Source organism: Cebidichthys violaceus, unplaced genomic scaffold (genome assembly GCF_023349555.1).
Source record: "Cebidichthys violaceus isolate CVI_PGR_0920_01 unplaced genomic scaffold, fCebVio1.0.p SCAF_67, whole genome shotgun sequence".
NCBI classification, from domain to species: Eukaryota; Metazoa; Chordata; class Actinopteri; order Perciformes; family Stichaeidae; genus Cebidichthys; species Cebidichthys violaceus.
Genome location: NW_027176894.1, coordinates 297,418 through 321,366, shown reverse-complemented (window position 1 = coordinate 321,366; position 23,949 = coordinate 297,418). Strand labels below are relative to the sequence as shown.

General features: G+C 40.6%; 4 protein-coding genes across 8 annotated transcripts; all 4 read right to left on the bottom strand.

The window, feature by feature from the left end:
* Positions 1-1,922: 1,922 nt before the first annotated feature.
* LOC137890642 (acyl-coenzyme A thioesterase 1-like) lies at positions 1,923-6,100 on the bottom strand. Of its 2 annotated transcripts, none has more exons than XM_068734810.1 (4): positions 6,014-6,100; positions 3,696-4,196; positions 3,122-3,324; positions 1,923-2,965 (listed from the first exon to the last, which is right to left on the bottom strand). In XM_068734810.1, exons 2-4 carry the CDS (start codon positions 4,153-4,155, stop codon positions 2,357-2,359), a joined length of 1,272 nt encoding a protein of 423 aa, XP_068590911.1. In that variant the 5' UTR covers positions 4,156-4,196; positions 6,014-6,100; the 3' UTR covers positions 1,923-2,356. The 2 variants fall into 2 exon arrangements, with proteins under 2 accessions (XP_068590911.1, XP_068590910.1); XM_068734809.1 differs by lacking the exon at positions 6,014-6,100 and adding an exon at positions 5,570-5,642.
* A 1,999-nt stretch (positions 6,101-8,099) lies between these two features.
* LOC137890641 (acyl-coenzyme A thioesterase 1-like) lies at positions 8,100-12,283 on the bottom strand. Of its 2 annotated transcripts, none has more exons than XM_068734808.1 (4): positions 12,197-12,283; positions 9,879-10,379; positions 9,305-9,507; positions 8,100-9,148 (listed from the first exon to the last, which is right to left on the bottom strand). In XM_068734808.1, exons 2-4 carry the CDS (start codon positions 10,336-10,338, stop codon positions 8,540-8,542), a joined length of 1,272 nt encoding a protein of 423 aa, XP_068590909.1. In that variant the 5' UTR covers positions 10,339-10,379; positions 12,197-12,283; the 3' UTR covers positions 8,100-8,539. The 2 variants fall into 2 exon arrangements, with proteins under 2 accessions (XP_068590909.1, XP_068590908.1); XM_068734807.1 differs by lacking the exon at positions 12,197-12,283 and adding an exon at positions 11,753-11,825.
* Positions 12,284-14,251: 1,968 nt separating this feature from the next.
* LOC137890639 (acyl-coenzyme A thioesterase 1-like) lies at positions 14,252-18,429 on the bottom strand. Of its 2 annotated transcripts, none has more exons than XM_068734806.1 (4): positions 18,343-18,429; positions 16,025-16,525; positions 15,451-15,653; positions 14,252-15,294 (listed from the first exon to the last, which is right to left on the bottom strand). In XM_068734806.1, exons 2-4 carry the CDS (start codon positions 16,482-16,484, stop codon positions 14,686-14,688), a joined length of 1,272 nt encoding a protein of 423 aa, XP_068590907.1. In that variant the 5' UTR covers positions 16,485-16,525; positions 18,343-18,429; the 3' UTR covers positions 14,252-14,685. The 2 variants fall into 2 exon arrangements, with proteins under 2 accessions (XP_068590907.1, XP_068590906.1); XM_068734805.1 differs by lacking the exon at positions 18,343-18,429 and adding an exon at positions 17,899-17,971.
* A 961-nt stretch (positions 18,430-19,390) lies between these two features.
* Positions 19,391-23,681, bottom strand: LOC137890624 (acyl-coenzyme A thioesterase 1-like). Of its 2 annotated transcripts, XM_068734783.1 has the most exons (5): positions 23,594-23,681; positions 23,132-23,232; positions 21,227-21,691; positions 20,677-20,879; positions 19,391-20,453 (listed from the first exon to the last, which is right to left on the bottom strand). In XM_068734783.1, the coding sequence occupies exons 3-5, from the start codon at positions 21,684-21,686 to the stop codon at positions 19,845-19,847; spliced, it is 1,272 nt and encodes a 423-aa protein (XP_068590884.1). In that variant the 5' UTR covers positions 21,687-21,691; positions 23,132-23,232; positions 23,594-23,681; the 3' UTR covers positions 19,391-19,844. The 2 variants fall into 2 exon arrangements, with proteins under 2 accessions (XP_068590884.1, XP_068590885.1); XM_068734784.1 differs by lacking the exon at positions 23,132-23,232 and having other exon boundaries at positions 23,594-23,663.
* Positions 23,682-23,949: the final 268 nt, after the last annotated feature.

Below are 23,949 nucleotides of genomic sequence, written 5' to 3'. Positions count from 1 at the left end.
TGTGTGTGTGTGTGAGAGAGCCAAAGAGACAGGACTGCGTCAGTTTATCTGTTTTGTTGAACAGACAATGTACAAGTGAACTATGTTACAGGAACAATTATAATAATAATAATAATAATAATAATAGTAATAATATACCTTGCTTTGATCTCCCATGAGTTCTATCTGTCTTAACTAGCTGAAACAACTACGGCAAACAACACATATTGTTGCGAGCTTTACCGGACGATTACAGCGGATAAAGTGATCAAACTATGGGTGCAGTTTTTGGCTTTGTCAAACGAGTATTTCAATGTGTCAAAATGTAACAATAGAAGAATGTCCAACACATACGTTGCTTGTTTTGGTCGGCCTCTGTGTGAGAACACATGTTTTGTCCTCATATTTCACTGCTATATTTGAACAAACCTAACCATGTTTATTAATTGTTTAGCTGTAGTTCCATCATGATCTGTAAGATACACTTGACACATTTATAATGTACTTGTTTTAATTTACCATATTTTAATATAAATTGTAATATTGTTCTATTGTTAAATGATGTCTTGAATATTGCACTGTGTTCATTGTTTATTGTTATGCACAATTCACCTCCTCAAAGTCCTTGTATGTGTAACGTACTTGGCAATAAACGGTTCTGGTTCTGGTTCTGATACTATTCCGGGTTTGTTTGTGTTTTGTATTTTGTTTAGTCACAGTTCATATCATATCAACATCGCTGGTTAAAGTAAAACACCGACATGTATTCACAAGTTTAGTTATTGTTCAGTGATTCAGTTCTGCATTGTATGAGTTCATCATATCTTTATTTCTTACCATACCCACCATGGTTCCACTATTAATACACTGAAAGACGTCAGGAGTGATGTCATGGTTTAGACCAAGAATGAGGGGAAGTAGATTATGTAAAGTTATGTTTTTAGGTTAGTTGTGATCTGTTACTCATGGTTGCAATTGTATTGCATTTGTTGAACTATCTAAGAGTGTTTTCTACCTGAAGGTTTGTCGTTAGGTTTGTCACCTATATGTTTGTCACCACCTATGGATGGTTTGAGTTGTAACCTATAGGTTACAACTCAAACCATCAACGAGCTCATTGTCCTTGATTACTGTCAATGCTCTGACATACAATGAGTCTCTGTCAAAGGGAAAACATACACAAGTCTGTGTGTGAAGCAGTGAGATACAGAAGAGGACAAGGTAAGAGAAATCTGTGGAGCCACAAATCAGAGGAGACTTTGGAAAAATGCAAATAAATGTTTGTAATGGGTTTAACCGAAGACGCTCATTTCTCACACTGTTGATAGTAGAGTTATACTTTATACGATAAAAAATATCTTTGCTTTCCTGTCAGGAAGTTCTGAGATAGAAAAATCAGAGAAGTAGAAATGTGACTTACCTGAAGGAAAACCAAGCGTTCATCTGGAATGAAAATCCGTATATGTGCTTCCATAAATCACGTATCTAAACCTGTGAATAATCATACAGGACAGAGCATTCCTCAGTGGAGTGTGTGTGTGTGTGTGTGTGTGTGTGTGTGTGTGTGTGTGTGTGTGTGTGTGTGTGTGTGTGTGAGAGAGTGTGAGCTTGGACAGGGCCAGTTTATTTAAATGGCTTGTTTTGGTTGATAGTCTTACTATTAGTTTCATATAACACAGTCTTATAGCATTTAAATTTATCCCCCAAAATGTTGACATTTTCTTGAATTTTGACCATTTCGTGAATATTTCTTTTGCTTGTTTTCTAACATGTTGTTCTCAAAATTAAGCAAAAAAATGAAAGCTGTTGCAATATAAATCCTCAAGACGTGAGATAATAGCTTCATCCACTGGGACTGAGAGCTCTTCTCAGTTTACTTTCAGACTCTCATTATGAGCAGCTTGTTCTGGGGTGACCCGCTTTGAAAAGATAAAGAAGCTTCGTTCTTTGAATGCTTTATTCTTTATTTGTATTCATTAAAGTAAGACACCACTGGTTGATCTTTTACAGAGCTTCTGAGTTTAGAACTGTGAGTATAATCTGCTTTTGTCTGTGCATTGGGATCACAACAACAACAACAACAACAACAACACAACTTTAAAGAGAGACAAAACATCATGTCTAACTTTGCATGTGTGAAACTTTAGCGGAGTGATACAGATACAAACAGGTCCAGTTAATTAACAGGGTGCTAGGAAAAGGTTGAATTAAAGTTTACAAGACAGACAAGACAGCTTTTAAAGTGACAGGAGGCAAGTATATGGCCATTGATAATTATACCTGACAGACTTTCCCTTTAAGTGGACTTTCTATTCTCAAATTTATATCATAAATATAGAATAATTATTCCTATTATTGCAACTATATTATAGCGGATCTATAGTTTGGCTTTAGTCTGCGTAGCATCACAGCTCAGCTGAGTTCTGAAGAACTCCTGGATCTTGTTCCACATGTGGACTTCAGCTGCTGCATGGGACCTGGGCTCACCCCCCCACAGGACCTGCCGGCCTGCAACCCAATGAAAGCTGGAGGGGCAGTAGGGTCCATAAGGTGGCTCTAGATAATGTCCCGCTCCGGGGTAACACACTCTCTCAAAGTTGTCCTTCCCGTGACGCTGCAGTCTCTCCACCATCATGTCCATGTGAGCCTTGCTGTCCCAGTTGAGGTCGTCCTCTGCGGCCACAAAGAGGAAACGTCCCTCTGCGTGTTCGACGGGGACCAGGGTGGCCTTGTTCTCCTCTGCCAGCGGGTTCTGCAGAACATTCTTGACATTGGCGGCCCCTGACTCAGTGAGAATCATCTTGCTGGGATCAAGCATTAACGCAGGGAGGATTTGTCTCTTCTTATAGTAGAGGGGTAAAAATGTGTTGGCAGAGCAGCCGTTGATCCACACTGTGGCCTCAACACCGGGCAGGTAAGAGGCCATCGATAGTGCAAGATCTGCAGTTTTTGAAAGGGATATCACACCAACTCCTTTACTGCCCACCTGTGGGGGAAAACAACTATTTATTATGATGTCATGGACTTTTCTGCAACATGAATTACACTTCATCTAAGACTTCTATGGATCAGCATCAAAGCCAAACGATGAGATGTGGCTCCAAAAAATCTCAAAAGACTCTCAGAGATTCAGAGAACTCACCGTATCCTGTTTTTTCAAAAACTGTATTGCTTCCTCAAAATAATCCAGATGGACCTCTTTGATCTTCTTCGGCATGTCATCGTAACCGAACGCCACTACGGTCAGGACCACAAATCCTCGACTGGCGAGCAGAGAGGCCCTCTTCTCTGACAAACCTCCCCCTAAAATGTACAAATCCAACACTGCAGGGAATGGACCTCCTCCTGGAACAGAAGACATGGGAGGATGCAAGATGACGAACATATTACATACGATGCATGCTTGTTTTTATCAGATCCTGGGTAGGAGGAATACTACTGAAGTCTCATGGTGTCACTACGTCTGAAACATAAGTTATATTATGGAAAGTCGAGGATCCAGCGATTTTGAAAGGTTGACTCGCATTAGGAACTAAAACTGAGAACATGTCTCCTCTGGACCACGGACAATGAATTAAAGCATCCAACACCTTTGCTGTAAAGCTATATAATTAATTCAGTGTTGTTTTTGATCTCTTTTGTGCACATTTTTGATAGAACTTTTAACTTAAAAAAAATAATTAGAACTTGACAAAGACAACATTAAGGAAACCGACCTGGTGGAGTGAACAGGACCCCACGAATATTCCCCTCTTTCACCGTGTGCCGGCTGACCCCGTCTCCAATCAGAAGCCTCTCATTGGTCGCCTCTGCCAGCATCCTGCCCTCCTCCTCTTCCTCCTCGTGCACGGAGAACTTCACCACGTGAGGGTTTAGTGACTTATATCGTTGAAACCTCTTGTGCAAAGAGTCCGGCCTCATGGACCACAGCAGACCCATGGGTTCAACCCCGGTGTAGCTCCCGCTGAGAGAGGGGTCCCTCTCCAGGTCGATCGCCCCGCCCCCATCGGCCCTGTAGGTGGCCGAGGAGCTGAACACCACTCCCTTCTCGTCGGTCGATCTGGCTCTCACGGTGACCACCTGTCTGGACCTCAGCCCGGCCACCTTCACCTGGACGGGCTCATCGAACATGCATCTGGCTCTCGGCAGCAGCCTCAGTCTGACTTGGGAGGACATCTTTTCTGAAACTCCTCTTGTTTTTTCTTCACGAGGTTTCACTGTCATTGTGAAAGGAGAACTTGGACTGTCACACCACTTCAAAACACTTTGACAGAGCAGATACATAGGTCATGAATGTTTGTGTTGAACCTTGTTTGCTTTTAATAGTGTCTCCAAACCTCTTCCTACCAATTTAAGACAGATAAAATAACATGACCGGTAGCTAAATGTTCCTCTCAGACTCACATTTAGAGTAGAAGTACTGTTCCTATGCTACTCAGTAGATATCTTGACCGCAGTAACATGTTTGTCTCTATAATCTAATGAAGAATTCTTAAGTTACGCAGCTCAGATCTGGTCTTCATGTAAACATTAACTAGGTTACAACTCAAACTGAACCTTTGAATGCAAAAGGCCGATCAAAGTCCCGAGACCGTTATTTAATTAAGCTAATTTCTGTTTATTTTAATAAGTATTCTTCAAATTGGTTTGAGGGTTATTTGAGTAACCACATCGGTATATTGAATATTTTTTAAAGAGCGAGAATACATTGTCTGATATGTTGGATTTGATGCAAACACAGGAGAAGATGTGAAAGTAGGCATCTAATGCAGGGGTATTCAATTAACATTCCAAAAGGTTCAGATTGAGAAAATCTCCTCAGGCAAAGGTCCGGAACATTACAATAATATCTAACTTGCACTATTTAGTAGATATACATATACATATATATATATAAATAAAAATAAGAAAGAAAGTACACATTAATTATATTTTAACAATTATTATTCTCAGTTTTCACATTTAACTTGATGGACTATAAATAATACATAGAAATACATAAATAAATGTTCTTCTCATTTCAAGTAAAATGAGGGCTGGATTAAAGAATAACTGACAGAACAGAAAGCTTTTGAAAAATTTGCATCTTAAAATAAAGTACTTAATTTTAGAAGAATGAATTTCACTGAATCGCCCTGCAGCTTTAAATTCAGTTCATTCAGGTGTGAAGTGATGTCAATCAAGACAGACTCATCTTCTAACAAGAGAAATGTGTGAGCATGGACTTCATATGTGGTTATTAAACCACTTCTTTCAGCGTTGTTATCTCTGCTAACATCATAGTTGGTCAGTGAATTAACCTGTTAGGATTCTGATCATATTGGACTCTTAGGTTTGTTTTCTGTGTCTTCATTTCAGATGTGAGTGAGTACGTTTGCTTAAAAGAGTTGTTCTTTGTCTCGTAGTGGCGCTTCACATTACCGCTTTATTAATCGTCACGGTCTCTGAACATATGAGACATCCTGGTTTTAAACTGTCCGTGTGAAGAATGAACCTATGAAAGAGTCTGTTCATTGTTGGTTAAAGACTCTGGTCTCTCTGGTCACATCTCTCTCTTTGGAGAACGTCATGTGAAAAACTTCTGACTCACGTATTAATAACTCTCCTCCTCCTCGTTCTCGTTCCTCGTCTCCCCCATGTTTGTACATCTCACTCGAGTCAGGAAACTTGTCAGAATACCCAAATTTTATTGGCTGAGCTGCATCATGTGATGTAATTTACGCCACTGAACAAGTGCCGTAAAGGCTCAAAAAGCTGCGCAGGTTAAAATAACAGAGCTCCGTCAAAATTTTATAATTCTCAATTATCTATCGGTTTTAGGTCCTGGGTCCGGATACAACGGCGTCTGGGTCTGGGTCCGGATCCGGACCGCAGTCCACCTATTAGTGACCCCTGATCTAATGGGTTTAACCGAAGACGCTCATTTCTCACACTGTTGATAGTAGAGTTATACTTTATATGATATGAAATATCTTTGCTTTCCTGTCAGGAAGTTCTGAGATAGAAAAATCAGAGAAGTAGAAATGTGACTTACCAGCAGGAAAAGCAAGCGTTCATCTGGAATGAAAATCATTAGATATGGGTCCAAAAGTCACGTATCTAATCCTGTGACAGAACGTTCCCCAGAGGAATGTGTGTGTGTGTGTGTGTGTGTGTGTGTGTGTGTCTGTGTGTGTGTGTGTGTGTGTGTGTGTGTGTGTGTGTGTGTGTCTGTGTGTGTGTGTGTGTGTGTGAGAGAGCCAAAGAGACAGGACTGCGTCAGTTTATCTGTTTTGTTGAACAGACAATGTACAAGTGAACTATGTTACAGGAACAATTATAATAATAATAATAATAATAATAATAATAGTAATAATATACCTTGCTTTGATCTCCCATGAGTTCTATCTGTCTTAACTAGCTGAAACAACTACGGCAAACAACACATATTGTTGCGAGCTTTACCGGACGATTACAGCGGATAAAGTGATCAAACTATGGGTGCAGTTTTTGGCTTTGTCAAACGAGTATTTCAATGTGTCAAAATGTAACAATAGAAGAATGTCCAACACATACGTTGCTTGTTTTGGTCGGCCTCTGTGTGAGAACACATGTTTTGTCCTCATATTTCACTGCTATATTTGAACAAACCTAACCATGTTTATTAATTGTTTAGCTGTAGTTCCATCATGATCTGTAAGATACACTTGACACATTTATAATGTACTTGTTTTAATTTACCATATTTTAATATAAATTGTAATATTGTTCTATTGTTAAATGATGTCTTGAATATTGCACTGTGTTCATTGTTTATTGTTATGCACAATTCACCTCCTCAAAGTCCTTGTATGTGTAACGTACTTGGCAATAAACGGTTCTGGTTCTGATACTATTCCGGGTTTGTTTGTGTTTTGTATTTTGTTTAGTCACAGTTCATATCATATCAACATCGCTGGTTAAAGTAAAACACCGACATGTATTCACAAGTTTAGTTATTGTTCAGTGATTCAGTTCTGCATTGTATGAGTTCATCATATCTTTATTTCTTACCATACCCACCATGGTTCCACTATTAATACACTGAAAGACGTCAGGAGTGATGTCATGGTTTAGACCAAGAATGAGGGGAAGTAGATTATGTAAAGTTATGTTTTTAGCTTAGTTGTGATCTGTTACTCATGGTTGCAATTGTATTGCATTTGTTGAACTATCTAAGAGTGTTTTCTACCTGAAGGTTTGTCGTTAGGTTTGTCACCTATATGTTTGTCACCACCTATGGATGGTTTGAGTTGTAACCTATAGGTTACAACTCAAACCATCAACAAGCTCATTGTCCTTGATTACTGTCAATGCTCTGACATACAATGAGTCTCTGTCAAAGGGAAAACATACACAAGTCTGTGTGTGAAGCAGTGAGATACAGAAGAGGACAAGGTAAGAGAAATCTGTGGAGCCACAAATCAGAAGAGACTTTGGAAAAATGCAAATAAATGTTTGTAATGGGTTTAACCGAAGACGCTCATTTCTCACACTGTTGATAGTAGAGTTATACTTTATACGATAAAAAATATCTTTGCTTTCCTGTCAGGAAGTTCTGAGATAGAAAAATCAGAGAAGTAGAAATGTGACTTACCTGAAGGAAAACCAAGCGTTCATCTGGAATGAAAATCCGTATATGTGCTTCCATAAATCACGTATCTAAACCTGTGAATAATCATACAGGACAGAGCATTCCTCAGTGGAGTGTGTGTGTGTGTGTGTGTGTGTGTGTGTGTGTGTGTGTGTGTGTGAGAGAGTGTGAGCTTGGACAGGGCCAGTTTATTTAAATGGCTTGTTTTGGTTGATAGTCTTACTATTAGTTTCATATAACACAGTCTTATAGCATTTAAATTTATCCCCCAAAATGTTGACATTTTCTTGAATTTTGACCATTTTGTGAATATTTCTTTTGCTTGTTTTCTAACATGTTGTTCTCAAAATTAAGCAAAAAAATGAAAGCTGTTGCAATATAAATCCTCAAGACGTGAGATAATAGCTTCATCCACTGGGACTGAGAGCTCTTCTCAGTTTACTTTCAGACTCTCATTATGAGCAGCTTGTTCTGGGGTGACCCGCTTTGAAAAGATAAAGAAGCTTCGTTCTTTGAATGCTTTATTCTTTATTTGTATTCATTAAAGTAAGACACCACTGGTTGATCTTTTACAGAGCTTCTGAGTTTAGAACTGTGAGTATAATCTGCTTTTGTCTGTGCATTGGGATCACAACAACAACAACAACAACAACAACAACAACACAACTTTAAAGAGAGACAAAACATCATGTCTAACTTTGCATGTGTGAAACTTTAGCGGAGTGATACAGATACAAACAGGTCCAGTTAATTAACAGGGTGCTAGGAAAAGGTTGAATTAAAGTTTACAAGACAGACAAGACAGCTTTTAAAGTGACAGGAGGCAAGTATATGGCCATTGATAATTATACCTGACAGACTTTCCCTTTAAGTGGACTTTCTATTCTCAAATTTATATCATAAATATAGAATAATTATTCCTATTATTGCAACTATATTATAGCGGATCTATAGTTTGGCTTTAGTCTGCGTAGCATCACAGCTCAGCTGAGTTCTGAAGAACTCCTGGATCTTGTTCCACATGTGGACTTCAGCTGCTGCGTGGGACCTGGGCTCACCCCCCCACAGGACCTGCCGGCCTGCAACCCAATGAAAGCTGGAGGGGCAGTAGGGTCCATAAGGTGGCTCTAGATAATGTCCCGCTCCGGGGTAACACACGCTCTCAAAGTTGTCCTTCCCGTGACGCTGCAGTCTCTCCACCATCATGTCCATGTGAGCCTTGCTGTCCCAGTTGAGGTCGTCCTCTGCGGCCACAAAGAGGAAACGTCCCTCTGCGTGTTCGACGGGGACCAGGGTGGCCTTGTTCTCCTCTGCCAGCGGGTTCTGCAGAACATTCTTGACATTGGCGGCCCCTGACTCAGTGAGAATCATCTTGCTGGGATCAAGCATTAACGCAGGGAGGATTTGTCTCTTCTTATAGTAGAGGGGAAAAAATGTGTTGGCAGAGCAGCCGTTGATCCACACTGTGGCCTCAACACCGGGCAGGTAAGAGGCCATCGATAGTGCAAGATCTGCAGTTTTTGAAAGGGATATCACACCAACTCCTTTACTGCCCACCTGTGGGGGAAAACAACTATTTATTATGATGTCATGGACTTTTCTGCAACATGAATTACACTTCATCTAAGACTTCTATGGATCAGCATCAAAGCCAAACGATGAGATGTGGCTCCAAAAAATCTCAAAAGACTCTCAGAGATTCAGAGAACTCACCGTATCCTGTTTTTTCAAAAACTGTATTGCTTCCTCAAAATAATCCAGATGGACCTCTTTGATCTTCTTCGGCATGTCATCGTAACCAAACGCCACTACGGTCAGGACCACAAATCCTCGACTGGCGAGCAGAGAGGCCCTCTTCTCTGACAAACCTCCCCCTAAAATGTACAAATCCAACACTGCAGGGAATGGACCTCTTCCTGGAACAGAAGACATGGGAGGATGCAAGATGACGAACATATTACATACGATGCATGCTTGTTTTTATCAGATCCTGGGTAGGAGGAATACTACTGAAGTCTCATGGTGTCACTACGTCTGAAACATAAGTTATATTATGGAAAGTCGAGGATCCAGCGATTTTGAAAGGTTGACTCGCATTAGGAACTAAAACTGAGAACATGTCTCCTCTGGACCACGGACAATGAATTAAAGCATCCAACACCTTTGCTGTAAAGCTATATAATTAATTCAGTGTTGTTTTTGATCTCTTTTGTGCACATTTTTGATAGAACTTTTAACTTAAAAAAAATAATTAGAACTTGACAAAGACAACATTAAGGAAACCGACCTGGTGGAGTGAACAGGACCCCACGAATATTCCCCTCTTTCACCGTGTGCCGGCTGACCCCGTCTCCAATCAGAAGCCTCTCATTGGTCGCCTCTGCCAGCATCCTGCCCTCCTCCTCTTCCTCCTCGTGCACAGAGAACTTCACCACGTGAGGGTTTAGTGACTTATATCGTTGAAACCTCTTGTGCAAAGAGTCCGGCCTCATGGACCACAGCAGACCCATGGGTTCAACCCCGGTGTAGCTCCCGCTGAGAGAGGGGTCCCTCTCCAGGTCGATCGCCCCGCCCCCATCGGCCCTGTAGGTGGCCGAGGAGCTGAACACCACTCCCTTCTCGTCGGTCGATCTGGCTCTCACGGTGACCACCTGTCTGGACCTCAGCCCGGCCACCTTCACCTGGACGGGCTCATCGAACATGCATCTGGCTCTCGGCAGCAGCCTCAGTCTGACTTGGGAGGACATCTTTTCTGAAACTCCTCTTGTTTTTTCTTCACGAGGTTTCACTGTCATTGTGAAAGGAGAACTTGGACTGTCACACCACTTCAAAACACTTTGACAGAGCAGATACATAGGTCATGAATGTTTGTGTTGAACCTTGTTTGCTTTTAATAGTGTCTCCAAACCTCTTCCTACCAATTTAAGACAGATAAAATAACATGACCGGTAGCTAAATGTTCCTCTCAGACTCACATTTAGAGTAGAAGTACTGTTCCTATGCTACTCAGTAGATATCTTGACCGCAGTAACATGTTTGTCTCTATAATCTAATGAAGAATTCTTAAGTTACGCAGCTCAGATCTGGTCTTCATGTAAACATTAACTAGGTTACAACTCAAACTGAACCTTTGAATGCAAAAGGCCGATCAAAGTCCCGAGACCGTTATTTAATTAAGCTAATTTCTGTTTATTTTAATAAGTATTCTTCAAATTGGTTTGAGGGTTATTTGAGTAACCACATCGGTATATTGAATATTTTTTAAAGAGCGAGAATACATTGTCTGATATGTTGGATTTGATGCAAACACAGGAGAAGATGTGAAAGTAGGCATCTAATGCAGGGGTATTCAATTAACATTCCAAAAGGTTCAGATTGAGAAAATCTCCTCAGGCAAAGGTCCGGAACATTACAATAATATCTAACTTGCACTATTTAGTAGATATACATATACATATATATATATAAATAAAAATAAGAAAGAAAGTACACATTCATTATATTTTAACAATTATTATTCTCAGTTTTCACATTTAACTTGATGGACTATAAATAATACATAGAAATACATAAATAAATGTTCTTCTCATTTCAAGTAAAATGAGGGCTGGATTAAAGAATAACTGACAGAACAGAAAGCTTTTGAAAAATTTGCATCTTAAAATAAAGTACTTAATTTTAGAAGAATGAATTTCACTAAATCGCCCTGCAGCTTTAAATTCAGTTCATTCAGGTGTGAAGTGATGTCAATCAAGACAGACTCATCTTCTAACAAGAGAAATGTGTGAGCATGGACTTCATATGTGGTTATTAAACCACTTCTTTCAGCGTTGTTATCTCTGCTAACATCATAGTTGGTCAGTGAATTAACCTGTTAGGATTCTGATCATATTGGACTCTTAGGTTTGTTTTCTGTGTCTTCATTTCAGATGTGAGTGAGTACGTTTGCTTAAAAGAGTTGTTCTTTGTCTCGTAGTGGCGCTTCACATTACCGCTTTATTAATCGTCACGGTCTCTGAGCATATGAGACATCCTGGTTTTAAACTGTCCGTGTGAAGAATGAACCTATGAAAGAGTCTGTTCATTGTTGGTTAAAGACTCTGGTCTCTCTGGTCACATCTCTCTCTTTGGAGAACGTCATGTGAAAAACTTCTGACTCACGTATTAATAACTCTCCTCCTCCTCGTTCTCGTTCCTCGTCTCCCCCATGTTTGTACATCTCACTCGAGTCAGGAAACTTGTCAGAATACCCAAATTTTATTGGCTGAGCTGCATCATGTGATGTAATTTACGCCACTGAACAAGTGCCGTAAAGGCTCAAAAAGCTGCGCAGGTTAAAATAACAGAGCTCCGTCAAAATTTTATAATTCTCAATTATCTATCGGTTTTAGGTCCTGGGTCCGGATACAACGGCGTCTGGGTCTGGGTCCGGATCCGGACCGCAGTCCACCTATTAGTGACCCCTGATCTAATGGGTTTAACCGAAGACGCTCATTTCTCACACTGTTGATAGTAGAGTTATACTTTATATGATATGAAATATCTTTGCTTTCCTGTCAGGAAGTTCTGAGATAGAAAAATCAGAGAAGTAGAAATGTGACTTACCAGCAGGAAAAGCAAGCGTTCATCTGGAATGAAAATCATTAGATATGGGTCCAAAAGTCACGTATCTAATCCTGTGACAGAACGTTCCCCAGAGGAATGTGTGTGTGTGTGTGTGTGTGTGTGTGTGTGTGTGTGTGTGTGTGTGTGTGTGTGTGTGTGTGTGTGTGTGAGAGAGCCAAAGAGACAGGACTGCGTCAGTTTATCTGTTTTGTTGAACAGACAATGTACAAGTGAACTATGTTACAGGAACAATTATAATAATAATAATAATAATAATAATAGTAATAATATACCTTGCTTTGATCTCCCATGAGTTCTATCTGTCTTAACTAGCTGAAACAACTACGGCAAACAACACATATTGTTGCGAGCTTTACCGGACGATTACAGCGGATAAAGTGATCAAACTATGGGTGCAGTTTTTGGCTTTGTCAAACGAGTATTTCAATGTGTCAAAATGTAACAATAGAAGAATGTCCAACACATACGTTGCTTGTTTTGGTCGGCCTCTGTGTGAGAACACATGTTTTGTCCTCATATTTCACTGCTATATTTGAACAAACCTAACCATGTTTATTAATTGTTTAGCTGTAGTTCCATCATGATCTGTAAGATACACTTGACACATTTATAATGTACTTGTTTTAATTTACCATATTTTAATATAAATTGTAATATTGTTCTATTGTTAAATGATGTCTTGAATATTGCACTGTGTTCATTGTTTATTGTTATGCACAATTCACCTCCTCAAAGTCCTTGTATGTGTAACGTACTTGGCAATAAACGGTTCTGGTTCTGGTTCTGATACTATTCCGGGTTTGTTTGTGTTTTGTATTTTGTTTAGTCACAGTTCATATCATATCAACATCGCTGGTTAAAGTAAAACACCGACATGTATTCACAAGTTTAGTTATTGTTCAGTGATTCAGTTCTGCATTGTATGAGTTCATCATATCTTTATTTCTTACCATACCCACCATGGTTCCACTATTAATACACTGAAAGACGTCAGGAGTGATGTCATGGTTTAGACCAAGAATGAGGGGAAGTAGATTATGTAAAGTTATGTTTTTAGGTTAGTTGTGATCTGTTACTCATGGTTGCAATTGTATTGCATTTGTTGAACTATCTAAGAGTGTTTTCTACCTGAAGGTTTGTCGTTAGGTTTGTCACCTATATGTTTGTCACCACCTATGGATGGTTTGAGTTGTAACCTATAGGTTACAACTCAAACCATCAACGAGCTCATTGTCCTTGATTACTGTCAATGCTCTGACATACAATGAGTCTCTGTCAAAGGGAAAACATACACAAGTCTGTGTGTGAAGCAGTGAGATACAGAAGAGGACAAGGTAAGAGAAATCTGTGGAGCCACAAATCAGAGGAGACTTTGGAAAAATGCAAATAAATGTTTGTAATGGGTTTAACCGAAGACGCTCATTTCTCACACTGTTGATAGTAGAGTTATACTTTATACGATAAAAAATATCTTTGCTTTCCTGTCAGGAAGTTCTGAGATAGAAAAATCAGAGAAGTAGAAATGTGACTTACCTGAAGGAAAACCAAGCGTTCATCTGGAATGAAAATCCGTATATGTGCTTCCATAAATCACGTATCTAAACCTGTGAATAATCATACAGGACAGAGCATTCCTCAGTGGAGTGTGTGTGTGTGTGTGTGTGTGTGTGTGTGTGTGTGTGTGTGAGAGAGTGTGAGCTTGGACAGGGCCAGTTTATTTAAATGGCTTGTTTTGGTTGATAGTCTTACTATTAGTTTCATATAACACAGTCTTATAGCATTTAAATTTATCCCCCAAAATGTTGACATTTTCTTGAATTTTGACCATTTCGTGAATATTTCTTTTGCTTGTTTTCTAACATGTTGTTCTCAAAATTAAGCAAAAAAATGAAAGCTGTTGCAATATAAATCCTCAAGACGTGAGATAATAGCTTCATCCACTGGGACTGAGAGCTCTTCTCAGTTTACTTTCAGACTCTCATTATGAGCAGCTTGTTCTGGGGTGACCCGCTTTGAAAAGATAAAGAAGCTTCGTTCTTTGAATGCTTTATTCTTTATTTGTATTCATTAAAGTAAGACACCACTGGTTGATCTTTTACAGAGCTTCTGAGTTTAGAACTGTGAGTATAATCTGCTTTTGTCTGTGCATTGGGATCACAACAACAACAACAACAACAACAACACAACTTTAAAGAGAGACAAAACATCATGTCTAACTTTGCATGTGTGAAACTTTAGCGGAGTGATACAGATACAAACAGGTCCAGTTAATTAACAGGGTGCTAGGAAAAGGTTGAATTAAAGTTTACAAGACAGACAAGACAGCTTTTAAAGTGACAGGAGGCAAGTATATGGCCATTGATAATTATACCTGACAGACTTTCCCTTTAAGTGGACTTTCTATTCTCAAATTTATATCATAAATATAGAATAATTATTCCTATTATTGCAACTATATTATAGCAGATCTATAGTTTGGCTTTAGTCTGCGTAGCATCACAGCTCAGCTGAGTTCTGAAGAACTCCTGGATCTTGTTCCACATGTGGACTTCAGCTGCTGCATGGGACCTGGGCTCACCCCCCCACAGGACCTGCCGGCCTGCAACCCAATGAAAGCTGGAGGGGCAGTAGGGTCCATAAGGTGGCTCTAGATAATGTCCCGCTCCGGGGTAACACACTCTCTCAAAGTTGTCCTTCCCGTGACGCTGCAGTCTCTCCACCATCATGTCCATGTGAGCCTTGCTGTCCCAGTTGAGGTCGTCCTCTGCGGCCACAAAGAGGAAACGTCCCTCTGCGTGTTCGACGGGGACCAGGGTGGCCTTGTTCTCCTCTGCCAGCGGGTTCTGCAGAACATTCTTGACATTGGCGGCCCCTGACTCAGTGAGAATCATCTTGCTGGGATCAAGCATTAACGCAGGGAGGATTTGTCTCTTCTTATAGTAGAGGGGAAAAAATGTGTTGGCAGAGCAGCCGTTGATCCACACTGTGGCCTCAACACCGGGCAGGTAAGAGGCCATCGATAGTGCAAGATCTGCAGTTTTTGAAAGGGATATCACACCAACTCCTTTACTGCCCACCTGTGGGGGAAAACAACTATTTATTATGATGTCATGGACTTTTCTGCAACATGAATTACACTTCATCTAAGACTTCTATGGATCAGCATCAAAGCCAAACGATGAGATGTGGCTCCAAAAAATCTCAAAAGACTCTCAGAGATTCAGAGAACTCACCGTATCCTGTTTTTTCAAAAACTGTATTGCTTCCTCAAAATAATCCAGATGGACCTCTTTGATCTTCTTCGGCATGTCATCGTAACCGAACGCCACTACGGTCAGGACCACAAATCCTCGACTGGCGAGCAGAGAGGCCCTCTTCTCTGACAAACCTCCCCCTAAAATGTACAAATCCAACACTGCAGGGAATGGACCTCCTCCTGGAACAGAAGACATGGGAGGATGCAAGATGACGAACATATTACATACGATGCATGCTTGTTTTTATCAGATCCTGGGTAGGAGGAATACTACTGAAGTCTCATGGTGTCACTACGTCTGAAACATAAGTTATATTATGGAAAGTCGAGGATCCAGCGATTTTGAAAGGTTGACTCGCATTAGGAACTAAAACTGAGAACATGTCTCCTCTGGACCACGGACAATGAATTAAAGCATCCAACACCTTTGCTGTAAAGCTATATAATTAATTCAGTGTTGTTTTTGATCTCTTTTGTGCACATTTTTGATAGAACTTTTAACTTAAAAAAAATAATTAGAACTTGACAAAGACAACATTAAGGAAACCGACCTGGTGGAGTGAACAGGACCCCACGAATATTCCCCTCTTTCACCGTGTGCCGGCTGACCCCGTCTCCAATCAGAAGCCTCTCATTGGTCGCCTCTGCCAGCATCCTGCCCTCCTCCTCTTCCTCCTCGTGCACGGAGAACTTCACCACGTGAGGGTTTAGTGACTTATATCGTTGAAACCTCTTGTGCAAAGAGTCCGGCCTCATGGACCACAGCAGACCCATGGGTTCAACCCCGGTGTAGCTCCCGCTGAGAGAGGGGTCCCTCTCCAGGTCGATCGCCCCGCCCCCATCGGCCCTGTAGGTGGCCGAGGAGCTGAACACCACTCCCTTCTCGTCGGTCGATCTGGCTCTCACGGTGACCACCTGTCTGGACCTCAGCCCGGCCACCTTCACCTGGACGGGCTCATCGAACATGCATCTGGCTCTCGGCAGCAGCCTCAGTCTGACTTGGGAGGACATCTTTTCTGAAACTCCTCTTGTTTTTTCTTCACGAGGTTTCACTGTCATTGTGAAAGGAGAACTTGGACTGTCACACCACTTCAAAACACTTTGACAGAGCAGATACATAGGTCATGAATGTTTGTGTTGAACCTTGTTTGCTTTTAATAGTGTCTCCAAACCTCTTCCTACCAATTTAAGACAGATAAAATAACATGACCGGTAGCTAAATGTTCCTCTCAGACTCACATTTAGAGTAGAAGTACTGTTCCTATGCTACTCAGTAGATATCTTGACCGCAGTAACATGTTTGTCTCTATAATCTAATGAAGAATTCTTAAGTTACGCAGCTCAGATCTGGTCTTCATGTAAACATTAACTAGGTTACAACTCAAACTGAACCTTTGAATGCAAAAGGCCGATCAAAGTCCCGAGACCGTTATTTAATTAAGCTAATTTCTGTTTATTTTAATAAGTATTCTTCAAATTGGTTTGAGGGTTATTTGAGTAACCACATCGGTATATTGAATATTTTTTAAAGAGCGAGAATACATTGTCTGATATGTTGGATTTGATGCAAACACAGGAGAAGATGTGAAAGTAGGCATCTAATGCAGGGGTATTCAATTAACATTCCAAAAGGTTCAGATTGAGAAAATCTCCTCAGGCAAAGGTCCGGAACATTACAATAATATCTAACTTGCACTATTTAGTAGATATACATATACATATATATATATAAATAAAAATAAGAAAGAAAGTACACATTCATTATATTTTAACAATTATTATTCTCAGTTTTCACATTTAACTTGATGGACTATAAATAATACATAGAAATACATAAATAAATGTTCTTCTCATTTCAAGTAAAATGAGGGCTGGATTAAAGAATAACTGACAGAACAGAAAGCTTTTGAAAAATTTGCATCTTAAAATAAAGTACTTAATTTTAGAAGAATGAATTTCACTGAATCGCCCTGCAGCTTTAAATTCAGTTCATTCAGGTGTGAAGTGATGTCAATCAAGACAGACTCATCTTCTAACAAGAGAAATGTGTGAGCATGGACTTCATATGTGGTTATTAAACCACTTCTTTCAGCGTTGTTATCTCTGCTAACATCATAGTTGGTCAGTGAATTAACCTGTTAGGATTCTGATCATATTGGACTCTTAGGTTTGTTTTCTGTGTCTTCATTTCAGATGTGAGTGAGTACGTTTGCTTAAAAGAGTTGTTCTTTGTCTCGTAGTGGCGCTTCACATTACCGCTTTATTAATCGTCACGGTCTCTGAGCATATGAGACATCCTGGTTTTAAACTGTCCGTGTGAAGAATGAACCTATGAAAGAGTCTGTTCATTGTTGGTTAAAGACTCTGGTCTCTCTGGTCACATCTCTCTCTTTGGAGAACGTCATGTGAAAAACTTCTGACTCACGTATTAATAACTCTCCTCCTCCTCGTTCTCGTTCCTCGTCTCCCCCATGTTTGTACATCTCACTCGAGTCAGGAAACTTGTCAGAATACCCAAATTTTATTGGCTGAGCTGCATCATGTGATGTAATTTACGCCACTGAACAAGTGCCGTAAAGGCTCAAAAAGCTGCGCAGGTTAAAATAACAGAGCTCCGTCAAAATTTTATAATTCTCAATTATCTATCGGTTTTAGGTCCTGGGTCCGGATACAACGGCGTCTGGGTCTGGGTCCGGATCCGGACCGCAGTCCACCTATTAGTGACCCCTGATCTAATGGGTTTAACCGAAGACGCTCATTTCTCACACTGTTGATAGTAGAGTTATACTTTATATGATATGAAATATCTTTGCTTTCCTGTCAGGAAGTTCTGAGATAGAAAAATCAGAGAAGTAGAAATGTGACTTACCAGCAGGAAAAGCAAGCGTTCATCTGGAATGAAAATCATTAGATATGGGTCCAAAAGTCACGTATCTAATCCTGTGACAGAACGTTCCCCAGAGGAATGTGTGTGTGTGTGTTTGTGTGTGTGTGTGTGTGTGTGTGTGTGTGTGTGTGTGTGTGCGTGTGTGTGTGTGTGTGAGAGCCAAAGAGACAGGACTGCGTCAGTTTATCTGTTTTGTTGAACAGACAATGGAAAAGTGAACTATGTTACAGGAACAATTATAATAATAATAATAATAATAATAATAATAGTAATAATATACCTTGCTTTGATCTCCCATGAGTTCTATCTGTCTTAACTAGCTGAAACAACTACGGCAAACAACACATATTGTTGCGAGCTTTACCGGACGATTACAGCGGATAAAGTGATCAAACTATGGGTGCAGTTTTTGGCTTTGTCAAACGAGTATTTCAATGTGTCAAAATGTAACAATGGAAGAATGTCCAACGTCATAGTATAGAAGTTCAATGTTAATGCTTAGTTTCTCTGATCTATTTTGTTGTCTTTAATGTCCTTGTTTTTATATTTGTATTGTTTATTTGTGTATTCCATGTATGCGTACGTACACATACGTTGCATGTTTTGGTCGGCCTCTGTGTGAGAACACACGTTTTGTCCTCATATTTCACTGCTATATTTGAACAAACCTAACCATGTTTATTAATTGTTTAGCTGTAGTTCCATCATGATCTGTAAGATACACTTGACACTTTTATAATGTACTTGTTTTAACGTTATCTGTTTGTTTACCATATTTTAATATAAATTGTAATATTGTTCTATTTTTAAATGATGTCTTGAATATTGCACTGTGTTCATTGTTTATTGTTATGCACAATTCACCTCCTCAAAGTCCTTGTATGTGTAACGTACTTGGCAATAAACGGTTCTGGTTCTGGTTCTGATACTATCCCGGGTTTGTTTGTGTTTTGTATTTTGTTTAGTCACAGTTCATATCATATCAACATCGCTGGTTAAAGTAAAACACGGACATGTATTCACAAGTTTAGTTATTGTTCAGTGATTCAGTTCTGCATTGTATGAGTTCATCATATCTTTATTTCTTACCATACCCACCATGGTTCCACTATTAATACACTGAAAGACGTCAGGAGTGATGTCATGGTTTAGACCAAGAATGAGGGGAAGTAGATTATGTAAAGTTATGTTTTTAGCTTAGTTGTGATCTGTTACTCATGGTTGCAATTGTATTGCATTTGTTGAACTATCTAAAAGTGTTTTCTACCTGAAGGTTTGTCGTTAGGTTTGTCACCTATATGTTTGTCACCACCTATGGACAGACACAACCGCGGTCTTTAAAGAGAGACAAAACATCATGTCTAACTTTGCATGTGTGAAACTTTAGCGGAGTGATACAGATACAAACAGGTCCAGTTAATTGGCATGGTCTATCATAAATATAGACCAATTATTCCTATTATTGCAACTATATTATAGCGGATCTATAGTTTGGCTTTAGTCTGCGTAGCATCACAGCTCAGCTGAGTTCTGAAGAACTCCTGGATCTTGTTCCACATGTGGACTTCAGCTGCTGCGTTGGACCTGGGCTCACCCCCCCACAGGACCGGCCGGCCTGCAACCCCATGAAAGCTGGAGGGGCAGTAGGGTCCATAAGGTGGCTCTAGATAATGTCCCGCTCCGGGGTAACACACGCTCTCAAAGTTGTCCTTCCCGTGACGCTGCAGTCTCTCCACCATCATGTCCATGTGAGCCTTGCTGTCCCAGTTGAGGTCGTCCTCTGCGGCCACAAAGAGGAAACGTCCCTCTGCGTGTTCGACGGGGACCAGGGTGGCCTTGTTCTCCTCTGCCAGCGGGTTCTGCAGAACATTCTTGACATTGGCGGCCCCTGACTCAGTGAGAATCATCTTGCTGGGATCAAGCATTAACGCAGGGAGGATTTGTCTCTTCTTATAGTAGAGGGGAAAAAATGTGTTGGCAGAGCAGCCGTTGATCCACACTGTGGCCTCAACACCGGGCAGGTAAGAGGCCATCGATAGTGCAAGATCTGCACTTTTTGAAAGGGATATCACACCAACTCCTTTACTGCCCACCTGTGGAGAAACATGCAAACTCTTAGCTGCTATTTATTGTTTCTTGTGATGCCACTCTGATTGGCTCTTTTGTAGAAAAACATGAATGGAAAAAAGAATGTGAGTACAGAACTTTACAATTTTCCAATTCTAGCACCCTGAGTGACGGCGTTAAAAATATGTGGCAGATCATTAAACTACCAAAAGTGTCCTAAAAACAAAAATCTAAATCTAAACAACTCACCTTATCTTGTTTTTTTAAAAACTCTATTGCTTCTTCCAAATAATCCAGATGGACCTCTTTGATGTTCTTCGCCATGTCATCATGACCGTACAGCGCCACAGTCAGAACCACAAATCCTCGGCCGGCCAGCAGGGAGGCCCTTTTCTCAGACAGACCTCCACCAAACGTGTACAGATCCAACACAGCGGGGAACGGACCTCCTCCTGGATCAAAAGACACACGGGAACACAACATGACGCATGTTTGTATGGCATCAAAATGATGGAAATGATAGTAAAACAAACATACAGCAAGTAAGCAAGGTTGCTCTACAACTACAGATGTTTGATCAACTGTCGTGGCTCAAAGTGATTGGTTGCCTGATTCACATAGTTTAACAACCAAAAACTATTCAAAATAAATAAAAGACGTATTCCTATCAGGCTGTGTTCATGCAAGCAGTATTAGTAGAATAAATTAACTGTTGTTTTGGTCTCTTTATTTATAATAATCAATTCCTTTTAATGTTATTTATTGAATGATTTGAATTGTGAAAGAAACAAAGAACAACCTGGTGGAGTGAACAGGACCCCACGAATATTCCCCTCTTTCACCGTGTGCCGGCTGACCCCGTCTCCAATCAGAAGCCTCTCATTGGTCGCCTCTGCCAGCATCCTGCCCTCCTCCTCTTCCTCCTCGTGCACAGAGAACTTCACCACGTGAGGGTTTAGTGACTTTGTTCTTTGAAACCTCTTGTGCAAAGAGTCCGGCCTCATGGACCACAGCAGACCCATGGGTTCAACCCCGGTGTAGCTCCCGCTGAGAGAGGGGTCCCTCTCCAGGTCGATCGCCCCGCCCCCATCGGCCCTGTAGGTGGCCGAGGAGCTGAACACCACTCCCTTCTCGTCGGTCGATCTGGCTCTCACGGTGACCACCTGTCTGGACCTCAGCCCGGCCACCTTCACCTGGACGGGCTCATCGAACATGCATCTGGCTCTCGGCAGCAGCCTCAGTCTGACTTGGGAGGACATCTTTTCTGAAACATATAAAAAACAAATGCATTGTTAAAGATTAAACCGGTGGTTCCCAAACGTTTAGGCGTGTGACCCCATGCCTTGTTGGGGCCTTTTGACACGAGTCAGATGTCTGTGAGTTGTTAGAAGTTGCACCAAAGAAGTGATGGCTCCTCTAAAAGATCTCAGATGGTTTTCATATAAATAACTTGTTGAGGCTATATATTTAACAGAAAACAATAGATAAGAGAACAGTAGGCTACAACAAAGATACCAATTTTCTCATAGAAATTCCCTCTTTCCTGCCTCATTAAAGATCTAATGACCCTACAGATCAGTCAATTTGGGAACCACAGAACCAACTCGTGTTCCTCGATTAATGCATTAGATTTAAGTAGTTGACACCATGGTACCTACACCTTGCGCCACTCCGTGTACTGTCTCTTTAAGGGAACGAAGTACTTCACACCATTGCGTCACTCCGTGTACTGTCTCTTTAAGGGCACGACTAGAGACCCCGCTGGCTAGGACTAGCTTAACGTTGGCTAACGGGAAAAGTCTCGGGGAGGCTGTTTAGATGTCCTGATGCCTCACTCTGACATACTATTTGATAAACCAATAGGTGCCATTGTGTAGTAGTACAGCGACCATTCACTGCTATAGAATTGTGACAAAATAAAAGGGGAGACTACACATAGCTTACTTTGATGTGGGAGAAACAGTATTTACAGTTCATTATTATTATAGAATTACAATCATCCTAAACAATATTTATTTGCTACTTTTTACAACATGCATTGACAACACTCGTGTTCTCACCTGACTGGGTGGAAAAACTTGCCGCAATGAATGGAGAAAGATATTTTGAAATAGTAAAAGCCATCACAACTGACCTCGCTGTGTCTGTTGACTGTGGAGGCTCAAGTGTGGCCAGAAGAGCTTTTGTTGTTTGAAGCTCAGTCTGTATGCATGTGTGCTGAACCTACATATTGCATAAGTCTAAGTCATGTAGGTCAAATTCCACTGGCAATAATTAGGCCCTGTGTGGGCCTCTTGAGTCCAAAGATTTATATAGCATAAAGAGAGTATAGCAAATAGTTGGCTGCAGTAGGAACAAAGAACATGAATAAAGTCAGTGATTGAAACTTTAACTTTTGGAGATTTATGGAGACCTCCTGTGTTTTGCAGCGGTGACACAGGGGACGCTGTGTTGGGGCTCACGTTGCCATCTTGTGGCTAAAGTGACTAACGACAGGCTCCTGAGAGAGTTGTCTGTGTATCCATGGCCTAAAAATACATGTTATTCCTCTGTGACGAGATCTATTGAGATCTATTTTTAAAAGCTATTTAACAAAAAAAACATCAATGTGCCCCAGTGATGCAGTGAAAGTTCCTAATTTAACATGAATAGTTTCTTTTGAGTCAATCCTACATACATGTATCCTTCTGCTGGAAATACTCACCAGATCACCAAATGTGCGCTCTAATGAGAACACCGTGTGCTCCTGTTTGAGTTGCATTTGCTGACGACGACGACGACGACAGCGCCAAGCTGTTGCTGAGCCTTGAATTTAAAAAAAAATGAAACAGTATATTTGAGAGGTATTTGTTTGAAGAATATTGTCCTCAGTTTATACCACTGGGCTTGAAGCTGAGTTCCAAAGACGGTGTATGAGAGTCAGAGAATAGTGAGAGATGGACCAATGCACTTGTCTTTTTGTGTGGGATTTACTGACGATAAGAAATATACAGAATAGCACCAACCTTATGCATCTTTTAAGAGCGTTTGAAGGCGTTCATGTCACGTGTGGGAATATTATCCTTACAGTTGTGTGAGCCGGAAATAACTAACCCTACACACAGAGCCAAAAACTCAAACATACTGCATAGGCATCACATTCTCTAGTAGTACAACATGTACTTACCTTCAGTTCAAGGGATAGTCCAACATTGGCTTCACTGTCTCTTGTGTTTTCTACATTCTGCTGTCAGACAGCCAACAGTCAGCTTACATGTCAGTAACACTCTGTACAGTTCTGTACACTAGACTTTAGACCCTCTGCAGAGAGAGAGAGAGAGAGAGACGATGACAACATTTGTGATAGTGTTGTGGTCGTTATCAAACATGTGAATAACTCACATATCGTCGCACTGAGATACCGCCAACATCTGCAACTTGCAAATGCCCAGCAAGTATAAGTGTAGAATTTCCTCGTAATCAATTACATTTGTATAGTAACTCTAATTTAAATCCCCATAATAGATCAGGGCCATTTTTTAT

Coding starts and splice junctions, on each gene's coding strand:
- LOC137890624 (XM_068734783.1), bottom strand. CDS start 21,686: ATGTCCTCCCAAGTCAGACTGAGGCTGCTGCCGAGAGCCAGATGCATG. Junction 20,880..21,226: donor GGTCCTGTTCACTCCACCAG/GTTGTTCTTTGT, acceptor CTTTTGATCCAG/GAGGAGGTCCGTTCCCCGCT. Junction 20,454..20,676: donor TTTTAAAAAAACAAGATAAG/GTGAGTTGTTTA, acceptor GTTTCTCCACAG/GTGGGCAGTAAAGGAGTTGG.
- LOC137890642 (XM_068734809.1), bottom strand. CDS start 5,627: ATGTACAAACATGGGGGAGACGAGGAACGAGAACGAGGAGGAGGAGAG. Junction 4,197..5,569: donor AGGAGGAGAGTTATTAATAC/GTGAGTCAGAAG, acceptor TCACAATGACAG/TGAAACCTCGTGAAGAAAAA. Junction 2,966..3,121: donor TTTTGAAAAAACAGGATACG/GTGAGTTCTCTG, acceptor TTTCCCCCACAG/GTGGGCAGTAAAGGAGTTGG.
- LOC137890641 (XM_068734807.1), bottom strand. CDS start 11,810: ATGTACAAACATGGGGGAGACGAGGAACGAGAACGAGGAGGAGGAGAG. Junction 9,508..9,878: donor GGTCCTGTTCACTCCACCAG/GTCGGTTTCCTT, acceptor CTTCTGTTCCAG/GAAGAGGTCCATTCCCTGCA. Junction 9,149..9,304: donor TTTTGAAAAAACAGGATACG/GTGAGTTCTCTG, acceptor TTTCCCCCACAG/GTGGGCAGTAAAGGAGTTGG.
- LOC137890639 (XM_068734805.1), bottom strand. CDS start 17,956: ATGTACAAACATGGGGGAGACGAGGAACGAGAACGAGGAGGAGGAGAG. Junction 15,654..16,024: donor GGTCCTGTTCACTCCACCAG/GTCGGTTTCCTT, acceptor CTTCTGTTCCAG/GAGGAGGTCCATTCCCTGCA. Junction 15,295..15,450: donor TTTTGAAAAAACAGGATACG/GTGAGTTCTCTG, acceptor TTTCCCCCACAG/GTGGGCAGTAAAGGAGTTGG.